At 36.2% G+C, this 20587-nt stretch overlaps 1 protein-coding gene and 1 pseudogene across 3 annotated transcripts in view; both read right to left on the bottom strand.

Annotated features, from left to right (window-relative positions):
• Nucleotides 1–3100: 3100 nt before the first annotated feature.
• The window catches only part of Znf654 (zinc finger protein 654), an 84248-nt gene continuing 66761 nt past the window's right edge, over nucleotides 3101–20587 (bottom strand). For all 3 annotated transcript variants that reach the window (XM_029563161.1, XM_029563162.1, XM_029563163.1), the window contains 3 exons: nucleotides 14482–14623; nucleotides 6997–9337; nucleotides 3101–6077 (listed from right to left, as the gene is read on the bottom strand). In XM_029563161.1, the coding sequence (XP_029419021.1) occupies nucleotides 6070–6077; nucleotides 6997–9337; nucleotides 14482–14623 (2491 nt within the window). In that variant the 3' untranslated portion in view covers nucleotides 3101–6069. The remainder of the gene's footprint in view (nucleotides 6078–6996; nucleotides 9338–14481; nucleotides 14624–20587) is intronic.
• LOC115070220 lies at nucleotides 10088–10242 on the bottom strand (annotated as a pseudogene).

Below are 20587 nucleotides of genomic sequence, written 5' to 3'. Positions count from 1 at the left end.
TGCTGTTCCATTACCTGTTACAAAGCCTGGCACATAGTAGGTATAGGTGAATAATTATTTTAAATAAACATAAGTTGTGAAGCCACTGAAGGAATGAAATGATCAGATTTGTTTCAAACAGGATCACCTATGACTGACAGTGTAAAGGGTAGATTGAAGGAAGAGGAAAAGAGAGCCCAATTGAGACACTATAATTAGGGAAAGAAGATGGTACCTTAAGTTAGAGCAGAGGGTCGGATAGGCTTCAGTGACTACATTTTGGTTTGGACCACCAGAGTTGCGATTTACTGGGGAAGGGAACACTGGATAAAGTAGGTTTTAGGGGAGAAATAATAGTAATCAAGAGATCGAACTTTTTGGAACAAGTGACAATGCCTCATAAAGATTAATCAAAGATGGAGAGGTAGGGCAGGAAGACGGTGCTGAGTTAATTGTAAAGGGAGCAGTGGTGAAAAAATGTATGCAGAAAAAGTATGGACGCAGGTAGAATTTTTGCTGAGACAAGATACTAACCATAATAAATTTAGCAAAAACACGAGCGAGAGGGCTTGGCATCAGACCCTACACATAATTCTTAAAACCCCGCAAGAATAGTTGTCTGTTTTACAGATAGCTGAACTCAGTAGGATATTCTTAGTTGCTTAGATTTCCACAATAAAACCATTCTAGAGTTTGAGCACAGTAAACTTATCTCCATACCCTTTCAGCTGTTTCTAGTAACTCTACTGAATACTGTTTGTAAAATGTGAAAGACATATACATTCTGAAGAGACACCAGAGTATACTCAATTTTTTAAAACATAAATCGAAATTCTCTAGATTAGAACACCTGAACAGCTTTAGGTATTAGAGCTAAGATATCTGTTCAACTAACAGTAGTTAAGTGCCTACCAATGGGAGACTTCATATGTCCTAGAAAGCTTCTGAGAAGGCTCTGAATTTAAAGGGAGTTTACCTTCTAGGGAAAATTATTCATTACATTGTTTTAGATCTAGTTTTTAAACCTTGCCTTAGCTTTCAGATTTACCTCAAAAATTTGTTATATAACAAATTGGTCTTCAACCTAATATTTGGCATTTCTAACCAGTTTCAAGGTGATGATGATTCTGCCACTCCATGGACCACTTTTAAGAATCACTGCCCCAGAAATCATTGATCCTCAGGCAAGTTTGGCCCTAATTTGGATAGGCAGCATTCACATGTCTGTAGGGAAAGTTGCATGGCTGAATGGAAACATGATTTTAGGACACATCCAAACTTCAATCGGTTAACCTTTCTCTTTGGTATCTGAAGAGCAGTGTTCATATTAACTTGAATTGTTTTAACAATCAGAAATGAAAGAAAGTTAGCACAGGTGACTTGGTAAAGCAGAGACATTTTTTTCCCGTTTGTACCATCCATCAATAAGAGACAAACGATTTTAAAATTCATGTAATAAAATTGGGATAGGCCAGTTGAAAATCTTGATATAGAGCCCGAACTTATCCTTGTAGGTATGAAATTTTATGCTGTGTCTAGGTATGGATATGGTTTGAGAATGTTCCTCAAAAGTTCACATGGTAGGAGCTTAATCCATAATTAGTATACTGAGGAAAAGACATTATGTGATCAGATTATTAACCCTTGAGAGGTATTTTAGTTTTTGAAGGACTGTGTTGGCCCGTGTGGGCTTGTTGAAGAACCTGGTTCCTCCCCATTCTTGCTTCCTTGTTGGCACAAATATCTTTTCTGTGCCATCTTTCTGCTTTTCTAACCATGCTGTGATAAAGCTGGGGGGGGGCAGCATGCTTTTTAGATTTTCTAGCTCCCAACTGTGAGCTGAATTAACTTTTTATACATTATCTATGTCAAGTATTGTAGGAACACAAAACAGACTGAAACACTATCAAAACTTACTTTGACTTTCTTGGACGTACACTCAATAATATTATTTCCAGAATTCCAGTTCCAGAAAAGGAGAATTGGTTATCTGAATCCTAATAGCTTGCCTAAAAGCCTTAATGGATTATTCTGAAAAGGAATCACATTTAATCTAAGATCTTAAGATCCTAAGTCAGAGAATTTTGGATCTCAGTGCTAGAAATTCAGTAACGTTGTTTCCAGTTGTGATATGCAAATCACTTTAAGCCATTATCTATTCTTTCACTTGCAGTACTACCTCATTGCTTTAAAGATTTTTTTAACCTGTATCTCATTTTTCAAGTGTGTATGTGTTATAGCTAATACTGCAGGGGTTGTACTGTTACTGAACCAAAAAACAAGCCCTCATGCTCAAGAACTTCATTTTTTACTACAAATAAGTTTTCATTATAGTTTGTTTTTTAATGCTGGGATGAAAACAGAGTCTCATGCATGCCAAGCATGCCCTCACCCCTGAACTTCACCCTTAACCTTCTTTTTAAAAGAAATGGGGTATGTATTGCCCAAACTTCTGAGCTCAAGTAGTCCTGCCCCAGCTCCCAGAGTGCCTGGGACAGGGTGTTTCCCAGTCAGCCCAATCCTAATATTTTTTGGGGGGTTGGAGTGGGGTATTTGTTCTGTGTTATGCTGTGCTTTGCTTTGAGACAGGGTCTCCCTGTAAGCCCAACTGACCTGGAACTTGCTATATAGACCAGGATGGCCTTGATCTAGCAGAGATCTACCTGCCTCTGCCTCCCGAGTGCTAGGATTAAAGGCCTGTGTTACCATGCCTGGAGTGCCTTCCTGTAAATTCCATAGGAAGCTCTTCACGTTTTAAGAATTACAAATACATATCAATGTATTCATTGTCTTACTTTTGGTGAGTTCTAACATTTATTTTGCCACAAATCTGCACACTTTAGTATTCTGTCACACTTTACCTGTACCTGCAATGATTTTAGTAACAAGAATTCTATCCACTCTTAATTCCTGCATCTGGATATTACTTAAACAACAACAAAGCTGCTTCAAAATTTTTTCTATCATGTTTAAAAAGGTATCCAATAATCTGAATAAGTAATAACACTAACTGAAATACTCCACTCTTTTATGAGGTTTGAAAATTTCTCATTTAATATATACCTTAAATAAGCTGAGTTCTTCTTGAAATTAGTGCACTACATAAAATTGAACACTTGCATTATCAACAAGGACAATGTTTTATTGAACAAATCTATGTACAATACAAAAAACTTCTTGAAATGAGACACTATTGTTGATTTATTGCAGTTCAATGGCTCAGTTTTAATTGTACTTTTATAAAATGCAAAGTAAAATAATTTAATGTTCAACAAGGAAGCACAGATTTCCTTTCTTGCTGAATCTGTAGTATCTTTCACATAGTAACAATTCCAAAATGCACTCGCAGCATTTGCTCATTCTGAAAAGGTGTTTTACAGTACCAAATAAATTAAAAATAAACACTATCATACCTTTTCGGTTTTTCATTCATACAACAGTATTACCAAACATGAAAATACGGCTGAATGTTCAGTGTGATTTGGAAAGAATCACAAATTCAATGATATAAATTATGTATTCATTATCTAACTGGTGGTTTTTAAAAATTGAGTATGGCTAGAGCCCAAAGTACCAGTGTCCTTGTCCACAGAGTCAGTCCCCTTTTCTACATCTTTATCTGAGCAGCAAGAATTCAGATTTGCTCTTTTCTTGATCTCACTGACACATAGCAGAAATTTAATATTTTATTTTTTGAAGGAATTTCTGTTTTAAAACAAAGATTGAAGCTTGGTCCATATATCCTCAAAACAGAAGTAGAAAAGAAAGAGAAACGGAATCTGAATAAAAAGAAAGCTTCCTTCTCTTCTGAATCCCAAATTAGAATGATACAGGCTTATATTTTAGAAGACAGCCAAAATAAAATATATAAATTCTTTCAATAGTCATTATTTGAGAAGTATTTAGGGCAATGTGGTCAAAGAGAATCTTATATTTTAATTTAGTTATATCTAAACCAATTTGATCTTTATCAGAAAACTTCCTGCTAGGAACACAAAAGTAGTGATAAAAGCTTCAAATTAAGCTTAAAGACAAAATAAAAGTGGAATATGATTAAAACATCTTAGCATAAACTTTAAAATTCGTGAAAATGTTAACACTTTATGGAATTATATTTATGTCAGAAGTTACAACTTGTAAAAAGTAAAGTTAAAAATGGTAAAATGTTATTTTAAACTCCAGGAAAATGTACAAAGTAGAAATTATATTTCAAAAAAACTTCATTGTCCAAATGAACCAGTTTCCAAACAGACTTTTTATTACAAGATATACTTTTAGAATGAACTGAAATAAATGTCAATTATTACATTTTTAGTAACAGAAAATGTGGAAAACATTTTGAGTTGACCTTAAAGGACTTTAAAACTTGATGAACTGTACTTATGTTATCTACATGTAAATTCCACAGCCTAACGTAGGCTACATAACAAAGACAAATTTGAATTTGATTGGAATGGACGTCTGACCATTACTGCATAGCTGCAAATGCCCAGGATCAATAATAAAACTGAGACTTATTTTAAATTCTCTGATACACCATGACTAGACATCATAATTCTATGAAGTCTGGAGCCACCCTGGAGGAAATATCCCATTTCCTTAACCTCACTCAAAAAGCTCTAATGTTCCTAAAATTCTCTTAATAGTGGGGTATGATGAGACTATATGCTTTAAACAAAAACACTAGATGGAATAACTGGAATATTTGCTTGAGAGTGGTATATTCACGTCTGCTCTTAAAGAATTCACTTTTGCATTTTCTTTTATCTCACTTTAGACTAATATACCATTAAAGGAGATCTTTAATCATCTTCTTTTCAATAGTAGGTGAGAAACATGTAGAGGATATTTTTAAAAACTGTAATATTTATTCTTTTAATAATAAGTTAAAATCTTCAGAAAATTATTGGTCACCAAGGAAAATAATGTTATTAAATCTCTTATTGTGTTCCTATTGTGCAGATTTTGGTGTAAATACTTCTTTAAATATAAAACTTACTATTCAGGCCAAATTCATCACTAATGAATAAAATACATGAGTAATATGGCTTACTTTGGAATTTTCCTAACTGAATAAAATGAACTCTCAACCTGATTCTTAGCTGTCAGACTTTTAAGCCAATTATTTTTATAGGACTATACTTAGATAACTCACACTAATGTCTAAAGGACCTTACTATGAATCATCAAGCAGTGTCCCAATACTATATACAAATAGAAATATCCCAGTGTGCTTTTACTATCATTCACATTGAAGAATTTGCAATTCAGTGTCTTCCTTCGACTATAAACCTGTCATGGTCTTAGATTATCTCTCCAAAGTAACCACACTTACCTACTTAACACTGCTGCATTTTAAATACAACTAACTTGTATTACAAAAGTGGAAAGCTGAAGGTTCTTATCAAGAGCTTATTGGTCAAACAATTGTTTTTGTTTTGTTGTTTGGTTTTTAAATTTTCAATGGTGGCATGCCATTCACTGAACTTTGACCTGTCTAATTAACCATTTGGAAACAAGTTACAATCTGTAGTAGATAACATGGTGATAAATCAAGCATTATTTCTATGTATCAGCTTCTAAATTATATCACAAACTAAAGAGCAATGGTTTCTTAAAATATGTCTGATCAGAAGGGAAAACAGAATTTGACTATGCAGGACAAGAAAACAAATCCCATTTTAGAATGCTTAACATCGTTTATTATAAACCAGTTCCCACTCCACCTCCTATCTTATAATGCATTAACTTTTTCCTTTCAGTAAGGCCATAGCTGGTTTTTCCTTCTGACTAAATGCCCAAACATGTTTTCATAAGCAAAACTGAACATGCTGCTATTAAGCATCATAAACTTTTTAAAGAATGTGGTTTTCTGGATAACTGGTACTTTGGGAGTTTTATAACCCTTTTGGAGTCAAAGCCAGCACATCTCCTCTGCAAGTTCCAGAAAATGTGCTTTGTCTTTATCTTTAGTAATCCGAGACCACTCTAAAATTAAGGCCATCAGGGAAATAGCAAACTGATGATGCATTTTTCATGTAGTGCTTTTTCTCACACTACTGCATGATCAACAGATCTGCGACATTTTTATCAGGCACCTGTAAAATAAAATATATGTTAATTCAAATTTTAAAGATAGATTGTTCGATGGCAATTTTAAGTCAGATTTCTTTTTAATTTATATCTTCATTCAAAAGATACTGACATTAGTAGAAAAGCAAGATTTTGTGCCTTGTGCTTTTGAATTATTTTACTTATATTTTTGTGTATGTGTCTGTGTGTGTGGTCTGTGTATATGTATGCATGTTTCCCTATGTTGGGGCACTACTGCTCAGGTGCATGTGGAGGCCAGAGGTTGAGGCTGATCTCTTCCTCCATTCCTCTCCACTTTATGCATATAGGCAGGATCTCTCACTGGAACTCAGAGCTCACAGTTCACCTAGTTGAGCTAGCCAGCTTGCTACAGGATCCAATCTCTGCATCTTGCATGCTGGCATTACAGGAGTCTCACTATACCTGTCCAGCATTTACAGGGTGCTGGGAATCTTAACTCCAGTCCTCATGACTGCACAGGAAGTGCTCTTACCTGAGGAGCCCTCTCTCCAGCCTCTTTACTTCTATTGACAGGCTCAGTTTCACCTGTTTTATATTTTAGCATGCTACTGAAAATCATTTGCATACAAATTACTGTTTCTAAAATGTCTATTATATGAAACTTAAAATGAAGAAAAGCGTCTAGTATAGAAAAAGTAGAAACAAGAGCAAAAAATCTTCAAGTTCCAGCTTCCACAAGTTCACAAGCCTATGCAAAGTGTTTTTGAATTTGTTGGTCTATAAAACTAGAAATATTAATATCACCTGAGTGATTCTGGATTTAAAGAAAATATGTGGAATAGTGCTTTACCATTTGTGTTATACAAATATTAATGATTTTAGTATCACAAAGATACATTATGGCCATGTTTAGGGCATCTTCTATTTTTACAGATATAACTATTAAAAACACTGAAGACTTACTTTCATCATCTGAATCAAATCCAAAGAGTGTCTGACATTTCTTTTGTGCAAGGTGAGCCTCAAGTGCTTCTGCATTACAGTAGGTGGTCAGGCATTTGCCACATCTTAATCTTTTCATTGATTTTTTATAAATGCTGTCCTGATCAGAACAGGCATCTACTCGATCAGTCAGAAATTTTCTGCGTTTTGGCATACTAAGGTACCGTTCATCAAGATAACTGGGAGGCAATGGTCTGACATATGGCTTTGTTAAAATTACACCATATGAAGTATGTTCACTTGTAAGATTTGGTTTGGATGGTGCCTGAGATACTGGCAGGGTATTAGGTTCTTGTGGTACAACACTGGGTAAAATAGACCCATTTTCTGTCCTGTTTCTGTTTGTATCAGTTTTCAGAGCAGGATCTGATGCGACTAAAGGTATTTGCTCTGTTTCACTATGTCCATTTACTAAATCACTAGTACAATGACTATTTTCAGGGTTTGGCTCTATATCAGGCATCTTTTGGTCTATCAAGCTTTGATTTGAAACAGTTCCATCAGAATGCTCATTTCCATTCTGAACTAAACTGTCTATTTTCTTTCCCATAGTTTCTATATATGTCTTTGGTTCTGTAGACTCTTTCCTTGATTTGCTAGTAGAAACTGGCTGATCAATAGTTAGTTTGTCATTACTAGATGAGTCTATTTCCTGATGATTAGGATTTGAGTCTGTGTGAACATCTAAAAGAATTGCTTCACTTGGTTGTTTAGATGATTCTGGTGTTTTGCTTAAGTAATGCTGAGCCTCATGTTCATATAACAAAGGAAGATCTTCAAAAAGCTCATGGCATTCTGGAAAACTACATTGAGCTTGAAATATCCTGTGACTTTTTGTATGCTGGGCAAGCTGGAATGGTAGCTTAAATGACTCATTGCAATTAAAATGCAAACAAAAGTACACATTTGGATAGCTGTGTCTATTAAGATGATCAATAAAATGCTGCGAATCTTCAAATTGCCTCTGGCAAAATTTGCATTTTCCTTTGCTCCACTTCATTACTGTTTGTCGCACATTTATATCAGTTGGATGTACAGTCCTTGCGTGTGTATTTAAAAATCCAATTCTCTTAAATATTCTGACACAGCCAAGAGCAGGGCACTTGAAGTTTCCTTCTTGATCTGTAGCATATACATCTTTTGGATGGCACACAGTTCCATTGACTTTATGAAGTACTGACGTGTCTTGATTCAGGTCATAATCATCTTCATAATCACCTTCCTTCTCTTCCTCCTCATAGTCATCCTCACATTGAGGTAAAGGTTCTGGGACATTCTTTAAAGAAGTGTCTGGTCTGCCATTTTCAATGATGTTTTCAATAGTAGCCTCTGGTATACCAATAGGAATATCAACAAATTCAACCATGTGTTCGTGGATGACCTCCTTGTTGCCATCACTGGAAGCAGTCAACATCTCTACTTCTAAACCCTTATTGTTAGAATTTCCATTTTCAAAGGAAATGGAAGACTTGGAACATTTTATCTCTTCCAAAGTGATGACTTCTGGATCATCCTGTTGCGCTGTAGCAATCTGCTGTCTCTGGATCTTCTTAACATGATTCTTTAAATGCTTCTGCATAAGTCCTCTGTTCCTAAACTTCCTACCACATATTACACATGAGAAGCTTCCTTTTTTCTGATGAGCCTGGGCATGCCTTACAATGTGACCACCAAGAAATTCCTTGTTACATAACACACAGCGATGCCTTGGGACATTGTGATCCACTTTGGAAACGTTAAGAGCAGTGAGGCTTTTCCTTGAGTTAACATGACCTTTAGGTTGCACTCTAGACATATCATCAGGATCAGTCTCTCCAGTACTCTGATCTGTGAGCGTGTCAAGCCTTTCATACAAATATTGCTGTTCCACGGTCTTTTTTAGATTACCTGCTGTATTTTCCAGTGTACTTTCATTTAGCAATCTTACTGCTGATTTATCTCTCAGTAATGCCACACAGTTCTTCTTAATCATTACAAAGTTCCAAAATTCAGGATCAAAAAATAATCCCTTTTTCAAAATTGGAAGTAATTCAAAGCGAACACGATTTTGAACACTACTTGTGCCCTCATTATATTCTTCATCTGGGCGTTTGTAAAGCTCTTCAACAGTGTGATAAGCATCTAAGGAACGCTCAAGAAAAAATATTGAGAGGGCACAAATCCTGAGGATTTCTAGATCATTTGGCAAAAAATGTGCAATTGTTTTATAAATTAGACATTTAGTTTTAGGATCATCATGAAGATCAAGCTGTAGGGCACAACCACATATTTCAACACAAATTTGCAAACCTTCTTCTTCAACCTGAAAAACAAAAACATGCCTACTAAATATATATTTTAAAAGGCATTATACTAATTGCTTTACTTTTTTAAAATACAACTTCAAAAGGAAAACCTTGAGCACACACTATTCCAATGTGTAGGAAATTCTACTGCAATTCAATAGGCAGGTTTGTTGAATGTTTTTTTTTTTTTGTTCTTTTGAGACAAGGTCTCCCTGTAGCCTCAGCTGGCCTAGAACTCGCTATAAACCAGGGTGGACTTGAACTCATAGAGAGCCGCCTCTGCCTCCTGAAATGGCATCAAAGGTGTGTGCCACCATGCCTGGCTTAACTCATAGACAGAGATAGATAGATGATAGATATAGATAGATAGATGATGGATGGATGATTAGATGATAGATAGATAGATGATGGATGGATGATTAGATGATAGATTAGATAGATAGATAGATGATAGACAGATGATAGATAAGATGGATGGATGGATGGATAGATGATAGACAGATAGATGATAGATAGATAGATGATAGATAGATAGATAGATTAGATAGACAGATAGATAGATAGATAGATAGAAAGAAAACCTGGAATAGATATATTTAATTCTCAAGTTTTATAAAACCTACTAGCCACAATACAAAATGCTTTGCAAACTTATGATTAAAATTTCTTACAAATCTAGGCTCACTTTAGGTACCATTTTCATATCATATTCTTCATCAGAAGGATTATCATATATAAATTTTATGTTTTTATTTTATTTAAATAGGGGAAAGCATGAACACAGTCTGACACTACTACAAGTTATCCAATTTCCCACATTTGGAGACATCACAGGAGTCAGCATATCCAAAGTGCAATGGATAAGCCTCACCCTGGGAAAACCACCTCATGCTCATGGCATCTCTTCTGTCACGTTAAGTATAACATGTAATTTAATATTTTAAATTTACTTTTATTTTATGTGTATGAGTGTATTGCCTGCATGTATGTAAGTATACCCATGTGGTGCAAGCCCTCAGAGGTCAGAAGAGGGCATTAGCTCCCCCTGGAACTGGAGTTACAGGTGGCTGTTAGCTGCCATGTGGGTGCTAGGAACTGACCCTGAGTCCACTGCAAGAGCAGCCAGTGCTCTTAACCACTGAGCCATCTCCCTAGCCCCAACATACATTTTTAAACAGATGCTAAGAAGTAATGAAAAAAGAACTACTGTGGAAAAATTTTCATATTAAGTAATATCTAGATTACTGGTAATATTATTGTTATTATTTTGGTGCTGGAGATTGAAAACAAGAATTTATGTTTGCTGGCCATGTACTCTAGCACTGAGCTACACTCCTATTACCATCCCCCCTTGCACTACTGTTTATACAAATATGAAGGAGCATGATACATGAAGAGAGAAGCCATAGTGTTGCAGCTCTAATAAAGTATAAGAATAATAAGCCTGGGACTATAGCAATGGCTTGGTGGTTAACAGCACTGGCTACTCTTGCAGAGGACCTGGGTTCAAATCCCAACACCCACCAGGTGGCTAAGAACCATCTGTTAACTCCAGTTCCAGGGGATCCAATGCCCTCCTCTGACCTCCTCAGGCATTGCATGTGCGGTGCACTTATATACATGGAGAACAATACACTCATACACATAAAGTATGAATAATAGAAATTATATGAAAATCAGTCAAGCTTTACTGTTGCTAATAACTCAAAGATGATTTGTCAGCTCATACTTCAGAATTTGTGTTGATTCATTTTAGTCCAGTTTATGCCTCTAACAGTTGGAACAATCAATATTTATTTGAATAGGACAGACAAGATACCATAATGTATAATAATAATGTATAATATTAAGATAATAATGATGAATAGTAATTTACCAAGCTTATGTTCTCTTAGCCACTTATGTGCTGGTAACTTAACTCTGCTTAACTACTTAAAGTTATACAAGCAGATCTTAAATTTGCACATAATGCTTCCACTTTATTTTGTTTTGGGGGGGGTTCCTGACAGGGTCTCCCTAGTTACAGTCCGCCTAGAAGTCACAACGTGAACCAGGGTGCCCTTGATCTCCCAGAGATCTACCTGTCTCTGACTCTTGAGGGCTGGGATTAAAGGCACATGCCACCACGCCCAGCATCACATTATGTTTTACTAGTTTCTTATTCACTGAGATTAGTTCCACTCTGCAGGGTTTTTTTTTTTTTCTCCCTTTCCATGCATCCTAACCCCTGCCCTAAAAGAGAGTTAAATATTAACTATTTTTCCCACTGAGAATATTTTATACTCATCTATAAAAAGCATTTATATGTTGTTTTGTTACTGTCTGTGCATAGCTCCTAATTCCCTTTGAATTCTTAAGTCCCTAGGGACTGTCTCTAATTTTTGAAAAAAACAAACATTTTATATAAAGCTAAAAATGAATGTGAATGTCTTTTTTTTTTTTTTTTTTTTGGAAACAGTGTATCCCAGGCATGCTTTAAATTTGTAATTCTCTTGCCTCCACAACACAAGTCTTGGGATTACAGATTTGAGCTACAACATCTGAACTACATTGTTGTTGTGTCTTGTATTTTTTGTTTACTTAGGGGAGAAAGGTATCTATTTCATCATACAATTTCAGATTACAGTCTATCACTATGGGAGTTAGGCAGAAACTTAAAATAGCTAATCATCTTATCCACAATGAAGAACAGGGAGAAATGATATGAATACATGGTCACTTGCTGGCTAGAGTCTCACTTTGCAGCCCAGGTACTCTCTGTGTAGACCAAACAGGTCTCCAACTCACAAATACTTACCTGCTTCTGCCTCCTGAGTGCTAGGATTAAAGGCATGTGCCACCATGCCCATCTGGACCACTTCTTAAATCCCTCTATGTTTAGCATAGAAGAAGGTACCTAATGATCTCTGAATAAATGTTTGCAGAATGAGTTCAAATTAGATTTAGTAAGCTGTCTTTGGTTTGCTTCCATAATCATCTCAGACTAGGAATCCCTTGTGAATTCAAATGTTTAATGTTTATAACAGGTTTTCCATGTAGATTTTTCAAGCACAGCAAACAATCCATTGGTTTAAGGCCAAAGGCCTTCTCTTTATTCTATCAACATCCTTTATCTTCACTTTTATCTATCCAGATGCTCAAGTTTAAAAATTTTAAGATCATGCAAGATCTGGGACTTGTCTCATCACCCATCAAATCCTCTTGACCATATTTCTCTGCTAGCCTATTAATGTCACTTAAGAGTTGTGGGGGGAAAAATGAAGAAAAAGAGCTCTATGAAATATACAGTCCTCTACAAATGTTAGCACTCTCCTCAGCTATTATTTTAAACTTCTTCTTTGAAGCCCTTTTATTCAGTTCTCTCTTTTTCTCCTACTGTGTGAATCCCAGGAACGGAACTCAGGTCATCAGGCTTATGCAGTGAGCATTTTTACCCTCTGAGCATCAAGCATCATATTTTTAATACCTATTTCTTCTTTAAAATTTTACTCATATAGTGAATTCTGAGGTTGACTGGGGTATTTGAAAACAAGAAAATAGAAATAATCAGCACTGTAAGCTTTCCATTGTAATATACCTCAACTTTTGATATAGATTCATAAATACACACACATACACACACACAATTTATATATGTGGATTTTAAAAATAAAATTTTACAACTTATTCTGTTACATATCAAATATAAGTATTCTTTGCCACAATATGTTTTCCCATTCTTGGTGTTGGGTAAGGTTAGCACTAACATACATTTGAATGGCATTCCATTATTTAATAAGGATACTCTGAATATAGTTAGCAAAAAGAATTAGTTGATATAACGTTGTCAACCTTTTGCCATGGGAATGTGGTCACTACCCTGGTCAGACACCAATGACTGGTGAGATAAAAAATGAGATGAATGAATAAATATGTAAGAAAAATTAAAATTTATTATTTTACAGCTAGTTCCTTACATATTTAGAAGGAACCCACATAAAATTCTAATGAAATTGAAGTACAAAATGTAGTGGCTTTATATTTCCTGGTTTTCTAAAGATTTTTAAAGTTATGTGTATGGGAGGGAGGGGGGTTACGTGCACAGGAGTGTGGGTAGTGTTGGATCCCCTGGAACTGGATTCAAGCTACCTGTTGTGGGTGCTGGGAATTGAACCTGGGTCCTTTGCAAGAGCGGCAGATGCTCTTAAACACTGAGCTATGTCTCTAGCTCCTATCTTTTATTTTTGTATTCAAAGTCTTGTTAGTATTGGGAGGTGGGTTAAGAGCAAATTAAAATATTTAATTGACATCTCCTTATATACTTAAAAGTAACTTGCATGAAGACTCAATTTAATGAAGTTACAAAGTGTAGGATAGTTTTAGGTTTTCTATCTCTGTATTCAATGTTCTACAACTATTTGAGGGGAAAGTGGTCCTGTCATTTCTATGCTAACATGCATATGCAGACCTATATTTATTAGCAAATGAACCAAGAAATGCTTGACCCAGGTCTATCTTTAAAAACAGGTAATTAATTTTTATAATGACGTCAAAGGAATACTTTAAAAGCCTGTCCTGACAGGCATGGTGGTGCACGCCTTTAATCCCAGCACTGGAGGCAGAGGCAGGCAGACCTCTGCCGTTGAGGCCGGCCAGGTCTACATAGCAAGTGCTAGGCCAGTCAGGGCTATGTAGTGAGACCCTGTCTCAAAACAAACAAAAGCTTGTCCTTAAGTTTCAAGAACTTTTTGGAATTCACTGTTCCTTCTGGCATGGATACCAGTTAAAACTACCAACTAAGATTTTCTGAGACAGTGAACAGGTATTATAAGTTCATTGCAAATTATTGCTCAACAAAAAGAACTTGGGATAATGGTTTAAATGATAAACTTGTTTAATCATAAGAAATGTTTCATGTGGAAGCAACTGCTCCCACATTAAAATTCAAGTATGGACAGACTGACTTTTTTTTTTTCTTTATTTCTGTTATTTTCTTTAAGTGATGCCCTTTGTACCGTGTTGAAAGTTTGGAGATGGGGAGGCAAGTGTGACACATGGACAATTGTACCCTGAAGATCTTCGTTACCTGGAATTATATAATCAAATTTTCTCACATATTCCATTTTGAGTAAAATGTCATTTAAATTTAATTTAAAATTGAAGGGATAAATATCCTATTTACCTCATCTTTAATGATTTTCATGAAAGGAAATATGACTCTCACATTAGTTGCTGTCCTTAAAAGTTGGTAGCATTGATCTACAAAAACTTGTTTTGAAGGATTACATTTAAGTTGTAGTTTACTCCATATGAAAATCAACTCCCTGTAAATGAGAAAAAAAAGAAATTATCAGAAAATACAGCTTATTCAAATACAGATATTAGTTACCTTTCCCTATTTTTATAGTGTCCTAGCTGGGACAGATTAAAAAACATCTGCTTTGGCCTTTAATATCCCACCTGCCAATTTAGAAGCCAATATCATAAACTATTCTCATTCCATTGAGATAGTAAAAATAATTTTTAAAATAAAAGCATATTATAGTACTGATTTTGAAACTGAATACATTATCTTTAAATCATCTGCTTTTCTGCTAGCATGTATTGCTTTAAAGCAGACAAGCTACACCACACTTAAAATATTTTAGAGGTAGATTCTTTTCTAATTCATGGCCAAAACTACTGGATGAACAAGACTTAGAGCAATGGATTCTGAGGTAAAGGCAAAGCATAAGATATTACTGATAAATCTGGATATTGTATTTTAGCAAATTAGCATTCTTACAACCTGCCCTAAAAGTTATGTATAGCATAATCTAAAAGTACTAAAATAACTCATGGAAAATTTTTTTAAAGTGCTTTGTTATGTCTTGTGACTCAGCACATGCAGGAGACATGGGCAACTACTTGCTGATGGTGTTCCTTTCCTCATAGAAGCCAGGGTAGTAAGGCTGTACACAGCAGCATCCTTGGTTTGAGATAAGTCTAAGTGTTTGTATTCCTCTAAGGATCCTTTAGAGGCTGGGATTTCCCATGGAACTTCATGCCTTTGACAGCATGCTGTTCCCAGACTTGGGGCTCCAGAGAGGTATCTGGTGTGCTTCTGGAAAGATCCAGAGCACAATAGTAGATCAAGGTTCACATTGGCCAAATCATCATGTCCATCCACACCAACATACAAAACAAACTGTGTGATGGAGGCAAAGGAAAAGAAACAACCTGAAAGAGGGATAGTAGGGAACAGATGTTACCTGAGGGAGGTAGAAAAAGTGGGAGTAACTGGCAGGGAGATGAGGAGAGAGGGACATGTAAGGGACCACAAGTAGAGGAGCGAGGGAAGTCAGGAAAGGAAAGATGGCAGGAGTCTGGATGTATTGGGTGGAGGGTGGGGATAATGGGGGCACTGTGACTAGGAAGGGAGAGAGGAGGGAGGCTAGATGGGAGAAAAAAGAATAGAGATGAGTGTATCTTCGGGGGGTCTAGGAAACCCAGAGGGAAAAGTGATGCCCTAGAAACTCTATGAGGAATGCACGTAGAGTATCTGAATATTAATGCTACGTATACCTAGGAGCTGCTTGGTATGGAACGCAGTGCCATATAGAAGAGACCTCCCTTAAAGCAACAAACATGCCATACAGCACTCATCAAAGAAGTTTCTTTTTGCAACAGATGGAGGCTACTGCAGAGATGCATATCTGGTCAGGCACAGAGAACATACACCTGGGAGATGCCCAGTACTAGGTGACACATCTGCAGTTGAATCTCTACAACCAAGGCTCATGGAACATAGAGGAATAAGGGGTAGAGAGCAAGGGCTAATGTACCCCTCAACTCTCACCAGTGAGGCTTCCATGTACATCATGTACAGAAGGCCACAACTGGACAAATTCTGGAGAATAAGAGACTGTAGAGTGTAGGATGGGACTCCTATATGGAACCTCACCCACCCACGGCTCAGGGACCACTGCAGAAGAGACAGTGGAAAGACTGTAAAAGCCAGGGCTGGTTCATGAACATGACGTGGAGGCCTCCAGGCCACTGGAGGCTTGTTCATGTGAGCCTGCAGCAGCAGTAGCATTGAACATGGGACCCATGTCAGCTCAATTAAACAAGGGCTCAAAGGGGAGGTGAGAAATAGGTGGTGGGCCAGCACTAGACTATTTGAGACTGATTGCTGCTGGGTGAGGGAGATTATGACATACATAAGACCACTGATGGGCTGACTAGTCTCCAGTGGACACATTTACACTGAAGAACATTTGGGTACAAACACCTGAATGAATAGGACTCAGCATGTATGGTAGAGTGCATATGGTTTGGTGGGGGAATGGGGGAGGCTTGGATGGGGAGGGGTCTGGATTTGAGTGGGCAATGTTGCATGAAATTTTGAAAGCTCAATATAAATAAATATATAAAAATAAAAAAAAAATAAAACGTGAATGAGATAAGGGCCACGTCCAAGTTCTCTGGTTGCTAGAACATCTATATCTTGAATAAGCAGGATTTTTCCCAGTTAATATGGATAAATCTGAAGACATGATGGCTGAGAAACAGCTCATTCTGCATGGCTATGGAGTCAGCTATATTTCTAATCATGGTATCCCAGGCTGGCTCTACACTTATAAGGGATTCTACCTTGCAGCCTACTCCTTTATCATTTCCACCAACAAATCCTACTTCCTGTGCATAAACAAACAACATCCTGCACCGCAAAGAGCTTGACTACCATTATGAAGGGTGTGGTTACTCAAGAGAGATGATACAGAGAACACAAAACAGAAAGCGAAAGCAAGCAACATATACAAAATAAAACCAAATTCAGCCTCTATTTCACACTAGCTGTGTGGAGTGCCTTACATTTCTATCTGTCAAACTTGAGGGTTGTTGTGAGTTGTCTGTTTATGATATATATTGGAGTATTCTCTTTCCCCTCAAATTTCTTAGTTCTGACTTCTTTCTAAAATTTCATGGCTGGGTATTTTTATTTGAATTTCTTTTCATCAAATTAACTCACTTAGAACTAATCATAATTTTGTACAATTATCTTTTTCTAGATCAACCAGTGACATTGCCTATTCCTGTTAGATCCTTAACTATTTTCCGTGTCTTTATATTCTGTTTATTCTTTTTGCTCTCAGCCACGTCACTCTTTCTTGATGCTTACCTTAGGCCTTTTAATTTTACAAGTATATTTCTACAGTGGTTGCTAACATGATCCATTTCCAGTTTTCTTGATGAGCTTACAAACATGGCTTTTAAAGTGAGGATTAATCTCCTTGTCAGTAAGAGTGCCTCCTTTATTCACTTTTTTTAATGCCAATTTCTGTACTTGGAAAGCATGTCATTATTTCACATGAGTTTATTTCTCAAAGGCCATTGCTAGTGTCTGTATGAATACCCCAAATAAAGTTTAGAATAGATCTGATCTCTTTCATCCTTGGGATGAAAGGTATGAATGGAATATACCTTTCATATACTGCCATGTGTATATTTTAGAGATCTCATTTCCCAACTACTGCTACATGTAAATTTCAATAACACTGTACAATAGAGACAGTGAAATGAAGAGAGATGGATCTTATACACTATTTGGAATGGTAGTATCCAGTTCATAATGAGTCATACTTTTCTGGGGACAGAAGATGTGGATTATGTATTAACTCTGGAGTGGGAAAATGGCCACAGGCCAGAGTCCCTGCGATGTCCTCAAATCTGAACTATGAAACTTGGGATACTTTTTTGCTATTCTGAAGCAGGAAAGACTGAAGCCAAATGAGGGAGAAAGTAGATTTTTGGAAAGTATTAGCAATCTCAGTGTTCCTGGCAGCAGCGATCATTTAAAACCAATTGTGTGGCTCTTCCTGCAGACCATATCACATCCCATTATGCTTCCAGGAAGCATTATCTTTTTCCATCACTAGACACAGAGGCTATTACTTGCAAACTGACCAGTATACATTCTAACTAGATTTTTGTACTAGATGTGTGACTTTAATTTCTTTAACCTACAATTTTCTTACATGTAAACTTTGAGATTATTCCTATTCAACATCTTTTTTTTCTTTGTTTTGCTTTTCTGGTGCTGAGAGTTGAACCCAGGGCCACGTGCACATTAGACAATTATTATGCTATTCACTGAGCTATGTCCCTGTCCTTAAATGTAATTCGAATATTGTGAAGAAGAAAAAAAAATTTGGAGATGAACTGATGACATCACTGATTTTCTAAGTTATTGAAAAGAACATTACTAGAGAGAGAGAGAGCTATTGATGTTGATGTACTTAAAAAGCCAATATGTACCTATTCAGTATCTTTATTAAAAGAATTGAAGGACAAATGAAATACCGAAATGTCTGTCATATCCTGAAGTTTAATAAATCACTAGTTTCCGCACTTAATCTACATGCAGGCAATACACACATACACATAAAATAAAAATAAATAAAATTAAAAAAATAAATCACTAGTTTCTACATACATACTTTGTCTACATGATCTTCATGGTACCAAGCAAAATCATTTATTCAATAAATTTTTGTTAGCTGATTATCTGGGGTGGTGGCCGGGGATAACATATTCTTAAGTGTTAAAACCTCTTAAGGGAATATAGTAAGATAAACTGTACACATGAAATGAGAAAAAAGATGATGGGGGACATTCTAAATAAGGAGTATTTTATGAGAAAAGGGATATAGAGGAAAAAAGCAAATAGATCAATTATACTTAAGAGCATATGGTCTAACTCTGCAACAGATTTTAAAACAAAATGATAGTTGGAAACCACAAGAGAGATATTCCATTTAACATTACACAAATGAACACATTACAAATGTATATGTATATTAATTTCTAAACTTGATCCAAAAAGTAATTTGAGACTTCTTATAGACATTCTTTGGACACACATTTTTTTTTTTATTCTTTGTGTTAAATCAAGAGGAAACCTGGTAAACAAAATATATATCCATCACAAGATTCTAATTGTTTGCCAGGAGAATTACCAGATGGGTTTTAGCTTTCTAGCAGGGAAAGCAGAAATCTCAGAATATCATTATAAACTCCATTTTGGATGATTTTACAAAATGAGATCTCGGGTTTTACGTGTACAATGGATTTGGAAAGAAAACAAAACACAAATAAGAAAGACCACTATGAAAACTTTATTTAAAGTCCAAAAGAACAAGCTAAATGAAGCCTTCCAAAGGAAGAGAACACCTCCTTTCTGGTTAGGCAGCCAGTCACATACTTGCATCTATTATTTTCTTAAAATATTTAAAAAGAATTTTATTATGTTATTTTTTATTTTGTGTGTGGATGTGAACATGCCAGGGCAAATGGGTAGATACAGAAAACAACTTGTGGGTCACTTCTCTCCTTCCACCATGTGGGTCCTGGAAGTCAAACTCAAGTTGTCAACTTGGCAACAGGTGCCTTTACCCACTGAGCCATCAGATCAATCCTATTTTATTTGTAGGGGAGTTATGTGTGTTTGGGGTGGGGAGGGGGCGGGTCAGCCTTTAAGAACCAGCAGTGCTCTTGCAAATGACCTAAGCTCACTTCCCAGCATCTACATGGGGCAGCTCACAAATGCCTGTAACTCCAGCTACACAGGATATGTACTTTACCATTCCTTCCTTATCCCTTCCATTATCTGCAATTCCAACTGACAGGGCACACTTTTTAATAAAAATTAATATAATCTAGTTAAAAGTATACTCCTCCTAGCGGGGTGTGGTGGTACACAACTTTTAATCCCAGCAGTAGGGGAGGCAGAGGCTGGTAGATTTCTGTAAGTTGCAAGGCAGCCTGATCTACATAGCAAGTTCCAGTCTAACCAGGGCTACCTGAAATCCTGTCTCAGGGGAAAAAAGTATACTCCCTTAGGAGACAAGGGTACTTGCTTCTAGATACAGTTCTACTGTCTAGCTATCTGAGTCTATTTCTGAGCCTGAATACTTGTATCTATAAAAGAAGAATGTTCAAATATGATTTGGAGCTATATACCTTTATACTATTGTTTTTGGTGGGTGGAAGAGTGGACAGTGCAGGCTAGCCTAGTATTCACAATTTTCCTGCTTCTGCTTCCCCAGGGCTATAATTAAAGACATGTGCTAGTATGTCCAACTCAAGGTAGTCACTTGCAACTTTAAAATTCAAAAGCATTAACTAATAAATGTTCATAGTTCTTGATCACTTCAAATGATTACATTTAATAAATAAAACTTAGATTTTCATTAATAATTAATGAAATGGCAAAGTGGTAGGATATTTGTGTGTGTGTGTGTGTG

The sequence above is a fragment of the Nannospalax galili genome, unplaced genomic scaffold (genome assembly GCF_000622305.1).
Source record: "Nannospalax galili isolate Female #2095 unplaced genomic scaffold, S.galili_v1.0 scaffold293, whole genome shotgun sequence".
NCBI lineage: Eukaryota > Metazoa > Chordata > Mammalia > Rodentia > Spalacidae > Nannospalax > Nannospalax galili.
The sequence above is the reverse complement of the archived record's forward strand: the minus strand, read 5'-3'. Positions and strand labels throughout refer to the sequence as shown.